Source organism: Streptopelia decaocto, assembly GCF_964273445.1.
Source record: "Streptopelia decaocto genome assembly, chromosome: 3".
NCBI lineage: Eukaryota > Metazoa > Chordata > Aves > Columbiformes > Columbidae > Streptopelia > Streptopelia decaocto.
The window spans coordinates 30,958,053-30,964,052 of NC_138656.1; the positions used below are offsets into that span (position 1 = coordinate 30,958,053).

General features: G+C 49.0%; 1 protein-coding gene across 3 annotated transcripts in view; it reads left to right on the forward strand.

Moving 5' to 3' along the window:
* The window catches only part of LOC309438543 (uncharacterized protein), a 57,974-nt gene extending 52,645 nt beyond the window's left edge, over positions 1-5,329 (forward strand). For all 3 annotated transcript variants that reach the window (XM_082050103.1, XM_082050104.1, XM_082050102.1), the window contains one exon: positions 2,926-5,329. In XM_082050103.1, the coding sequence (XP_081906229.1) occupies positions 2,926-3,054 (129 nt within the window). In that variant the 3' untranslated portion in view covers positions 3,055-5,329. The remainder of the gene's footprint in view (positions 1-2,925) is intronic.
* Positions 5,330-6,000: the final 671 nt, after the last annotated feature.

Genomic DNA, 6,000 nt, shown 5'->3' on the forward strand with positions numbered 1-6,000 from the left:
TTGCCCAGACTACAGGGAGGCAGCTAGCCCAAGCAACAGGGTGGAAGGAATGTGTTCCCCTCTCTGGCGGCCAGCCCTGTCTGTCTTCTTTCTGAGAACACATCTACAGAGCTTTGCTTTGTGCTACTCATCAGAGCCAGACCACCACATGCTGGGATTCCAAATGCTGTCATGGACTAAGCCAGATCAGGCCTAGTTATCCCCAGAGCAGGATACAAGCTCCTAAGAAAATGTGCTCTTCTGCAAGAAGAGAGGGAAGTGATTTGGTGCTGCTGCTTTCTTCCTTCCAGCAAGGTCACTAGCAGAGGTGCTGCCCTATCAGTCATGAAGTAGGTACAAGACAGACCTGTTCTGCTTAGGGTTGTGACTGTAGGTTGGACAGGGTGTTGCCATGAATGAGAGAAGTTCCATTACTGCCTCTCCTGTTACTGCCTGGACACAGAGCCCTTCTCACCCTGCCCTTGCCTGCTGTTGTGTTAGCTGCACTGTTGAAAGCCAGCCATTGTCCTGTGGCCACTTAAGAGATGCCATGATGAACAGGCAGGATTGAATGCAGTTTGAGCCTCACTTGAAGGTGTCTGGCCACCGGGGAATCTTTGCATCTTCCTGGGTCTTCTCGTGTCCCTGTCCTTCACCTCAGCCCTTGTTCTGTGCCCATCTCTCTTGTGGTGTTTTGGGAAGGCTCTCTGCCCAATATGTTGGTGCCAGAAGAAGGCCTGGAGAGAGACCCCAGGGTGCCTTCCCACCCAAAGCCTGGTCAGTTTTGTGGATGACTTTCATCTGTCCTCTGGGCCAGTCTTTCCCCAGCATCTTCTCCATCTGCCATCCGCCAGAAATGAACTGATTCAGCTGCCTTCCCTAATCCTGTCTGGCATTTCAAAATGGAGGGGACTGCCAGGTTCTTTGTTCCCATTCCCTCTTGGCACTGGTGGGGGACCTTCTCTGCTCTGGAGAAGGACAAATGTGCTAATTTATTCTGCCCCTTAGCTTTGAATAGGGGTTGCTATGTTACCCCCCAGCTCTGAGGCTTGCCAGAGCACACACCATATATAACCCCACAGCAGGTGGCTATTGAGTAAAGGCGCTTAAATCTGCCTCTCTTGTTTCTTATACTGCTGGCCAAGGTGTCAGGGGGATGTAGTGAGGCACGATTTGCTGGCTGAAACTCCAGGCACAGCTGATGCCAAGCACCATGTTGGCATTTTCCATTCTCAAGTGCCCATCTTAATTTGCAAAGGAGGTACCCACTAGGCAGGAACACGTTGCCCACACTGGCTTTTAAAGAGGCCCTTTCTGAAATGAAGGCTGCCCCATGGGACCAAGCTGCAACCAAGATCCTGGGGGCAGAGGCTTCCAGATCCTGCTGCAGTGACTGCAGTGCCGAGGGCCTGGCTTGTACACTTCGGTAGCTCTCTTATTTGGTGTGACTGATTGGGTGAGCCTGACCATTTCAGCAGCTTTCTGGGAAAAGCTGCACGTGCTTGTCCTGTTGTGACAAGTTGAAACCTAGCCAGGATAGAGGGAGGTGGTGTCAAAATATTACCTTGTTGTGCTGTTATGTCATTGCAGCTGTTTGATAGACCTGACCTCAAAGTGCCAAAATGAACCTCTGTCTTAGAGGAGACAGTGGAGTTGGTAGTTGTTCCTAAAAAAGCCTAATTCTTTGAGGAACAGTCCTTTAGTGCAGGCTGAGCAAGGGAAACCATGTGTCTTGCTTAGGAAAGGCCTGGAAGAGTCAGCAGGGAGGCACATAACACAAAAGCCCTGGCCAGATCTCCTCTCACTGGGGTTTTTCTAACCTCCCTGAAAACAATGCTGAAGCCCTTCCCAGCAGTGGTGTAAGTGAGATGAGGGGACATGTGCATGAATTTCTAAGCTGACGAACTTCCCAGCATATGGCATTCAGTAACTCACACCTATCCCTGGGGATTGAACTCTGCAGGATCATGACTGAATACTCTGCTGGCCCATAATGCCATGAGACCTTCTCTCCTGGCCAAAGAGTGTCTGTGAAGCTGCTGCTTCACTGTGCTTCTGCTTGCATAAGGAAAGAAACACAACAAAGTTCCTGAGAAGTAAAAGGAAAACACTCCCTATTTAACAGAGTGGAGTCACTTCTTTGGCACCATAATTCCGCTGGGATGCACAGGTCCCATCACAGCCTATTGGGGAACAGCATTTTTGTCCTGTCATGCAGTGTAAGGGCTGCTTGGGTATTTCTGGCCTCCTTGATCTGGATCTGCTCTGACCGTGTCCTGAACACTGGGAGCAAAAGGGGAGAGAATGGTCTTTTGTGACCATGGTACATCCCAGGCAGGATCTTTTCCCTCTGGGCATCTCTCAGCTATTCCTCACTGAACTGTGGAGTCTGGAGCCAAAGCTCTGGAGGGTTTCAGTGTGTTTGGGGCTTATAGACTAAGAAAAGGTGATTTGTGAATCCTTATTGGAGAGCTGTTGAAAATAGGACTGAAGAATGAGTCTTCAGAGATGACTTGATTTATCTCCCTGCTCTAAAAGTGTGGTAGATCTTCCTTCAAGGCCAAGTAAATCTGACTTTAGCTTTTCCACACGATACCTTCTGGCATTGGTGCTTTTCTGACTCTGGGACTCTAAATGCATCATGGATATCCTGTATCAATTAGTGGTTACAGGTGCCATGAGTCCTGGTCATGTGAATACCAGAGATCACAGTCCTGGGAGGGGAGTGGACATGCATGTTTTCTTCTTGAGAGGTAGGAGCAAGGACATGAGCAAAGCACTTCACTGCAAACGTTAGTGCCATTTGCTGCAAGTACAAGTATGGCCATGCCTTCAAGGGGGTGTAGTCATACAAGAGGGGTTTGTGACAAAGTACTTGAAGCAAGAACATCACTGTTTGCAGCTTATATGAGCACTGACTTCATCTCTCTTTTTATTCCCCTGCAGAGCATCAATGGAGGCCGCCCACCGCCCCACTTTGTGTATGATCCATCCACCTTTGCCTTCCGTTCCCTCAGCACCTTGAAGCCGCTGAGCCCGATAGCTCCAGTGGAAGAACCGTCATGTGCCTACTGAAGGAGTTTCTCCAAAAACCTCAGGAACTATCAACCAACCACCTGCCTGGCAGGGAGAAGGGGAGGTGGTGATACCCAAGGGGATGGGTGGGAGAAGGGGACAATGACACATCTTTGCAACACAGCCTCTCCGGAAGCAGGAAGCATATGGCTTTGCAACAGTGCCTGTTTTCATACCATTGCCATATCTAAATAGTGGCAAGAAGAGGGAGAGATTTTTGTCGTTCAGGGCAAAACAAACCAGTCAGGTCTACAAACTGCAAAGACAGCCACTAAGGCAGTGTCAAACATGGGGATGGTGGTAAAGGAAGATAACCCTGAGGGGTTCAGGGGCTAGTATGGCCTACATGGCAGCAGAGATGAGTGATCAGGGTGTGAAACCAAGTCCAGTCAGTTTCCCAAGAGTACCTGGGTCTACAGTGCTTTGTTATAGACCTAACCCTTCTCCCACTCAGAAGTGAGCTCAGGATTGGAGACAGAGGCTATACAGGGCTGTCTGCAAAGCAAGAAGATCCCTCTGAGATATAATTGTATTCACTTCATGCTCTCTTGAGTGGAAGACCCTAGGAGAGGGAGGTGGGAGTGGGTAACTGGCACATCTAGTTGTGTGTTCCAGCGGGTCTGCTGGCAACTCTGATATCATCTGAAATGGGAGGCATGAGCCTCCCACTTGTAGATTGGGGGTTAGAATAAAATTTTATTGATAGAATGAAAGGTCTGTCTTCAACTGTCCAAGAAAATGCAACACTCACCCTCAGTCCTCTCAGCATCATCAGAGAAAAGAACTTGGGGGTGGCTGTGTGCTCTTGGGTCTCCTCTCTGCTGAGGCTGTGTTCTGGGATATGCAGCACTTCTTTATAGCATTGTCCCAATACACTGCTACCCTAATGTGATGCTGAAGGTAACTGATATCAGCAAATTCAACAAAATCTAATGTCTCTGGCAAGCTTTCCGCTCCCTTGTTACGCTGGCTATTAAATTGAGGTAGACTCTTGTATCAATGCAACAAGTATTCCTAGATGTAGCATGGAGTGGGAGAAAGAGGTCTCTGTTTTGTGGCTGCCTGTTGGTGGAAGAAACAGGAGAAGAGCTTGGGTGAAGCTGTGGGGTATTTCTCCATAGACAGTCCTGAGGCAGTCAGGACCATGTTGGGCCTTGCAGCTACTGGAGTTTGACTGAGATCTGGCCTTGAGGCATGTATGTGTTTTGTACCATGAGGCAACAGCTAATAGAACAACCTCTCACCTTTCTTGGTGAGGCAGAGGAACAAGGCATTGTTGCCCTTGCTGCACCTCTTTGTCTGGCTGTTCCCCACCTTGAGCCTGTATCTGGCTGAGTGCAAGGAGGAGTGGGTAGTTTACTTCTTGTCTGGATCAAGAGGAGCAACTGTGAGTAATACAAAATATTTTTTGTTTTTAAATCTGCTCCAGTGTGGAGGTCTTTGTTACTCTTTGGATGAGACCAATGGTCAGTCCAAACTGCCAGGAGGAGGCCACACAATGAACCAGCATTCAGTGGTGCTTTCTGGGCCTGTCATTGAAACCCTTGGGGGACACCCAAAGGCTGTGTGGGCCTGGGGACCTGAATCCTCCACACCTACCCACCACCCTCTCCAACCACCTTGTAGGCAGGCAGAGCAGCTGGGCAAGGCGGTGAAGGGACATCTGTCCTGAAGCTGCCCCAGCTCTGCCTGCTTTTTGGCTCCACAGCTGGGCCACCCTTTGCACCAGCACCATCTCCAAGGCATTGCTTGTGTTTGCTGGTGAGGTACCTCTGGCAGAGCATTGTTGTTTCCTGCAAGAAGTCTCTTCTTCCAACAGAGGCCAATTTCTCCTGCCCTTGTAGACACTTTACTTTCCTCATTTTAATGTCACACCTCAGCTTTTTAACTGCTGCCACATCAAGCTGACTAGTGCAAGACATGGAAGCGTTGCCCTTTCGGACCAAATCGCTGTGCTCAGGAGAAGGGACAGCCGTAGACTGGTACCTGTCGCAAGAGGCACATTCCACATGCAGGTGGCTGGGGCTGCAACCCCTGTGTCCCCAGGCTTTGCTCAGCAAGAGCTGCCAAGGTTTTTCTGCCAGCCTGCAGGTGTGGCAGGCTGCCTTTTGCTGGGTGGCAGTGGTGAACGGGGATGTCCTGCCAATACTGTTGCCTTTTAGTACTTTTGTAACGTTTCTGTGTCTTTTCCAATCAGAAGGAAAAAATAAAAAGAAAAAAACCCACAAAAAACCTACAGCAACAATGAAATAAAGTGTAACAGCTGCTACATTCACACCTCTGGTGAATCTCATGTGTTTGCCAGCTTCTGGGTGTCTGTGGGCAGGTGTGTAGGAGGGGATGAAGCAGAGTGAGCCATGACACAGCACTGCCAGTCCCAAGTGCTCCCAAATTCCAGGCTGTGTCTGTAAGAGAAGTAATTTGAAAGCAAACTAGCAAGAGCTTTTCTGAAATGAATGCCAGTTTGATTTTTTTTTTTTTTTTTTGCATGTAAGAGCTGTTCCCTTTGAGGCTAGCCCTGATATGGTATGTTTGCCCTCACTGATGTTTCCCTTACCAAGAAGGTGCTTTGGCTTTTGAGTGACCTGCCTGTTATTTGGAGTTTGAATGTGACCTGGCTGGAGGTCTACATCCCCCCAAAACAGAAGAGTGGGTGGCTGTACAGCTGGTCTTTGGCTTATAATTTTAGCCTCAGTAAATCTTGCATCTCTGTCTCAAGATTCTTAGCAGCCCTTTTGCTTACAGCCAGAGCATGCATGCTCCGCCATAGCATAACTCTAGTTCACCCCTTCCTCAGGATCTTGCTCTGAAAACTCCATCTCAGGTACTTGTAATGTGTATTCCCCACCCCTTGCAATCTCCTTGAGCTAATTCCTGTCTCTTTCCTGCACTGCTAGCTCTGTATCATAACCAGCATCTCACAAGTCTATTGTCTATCTCCCCCTT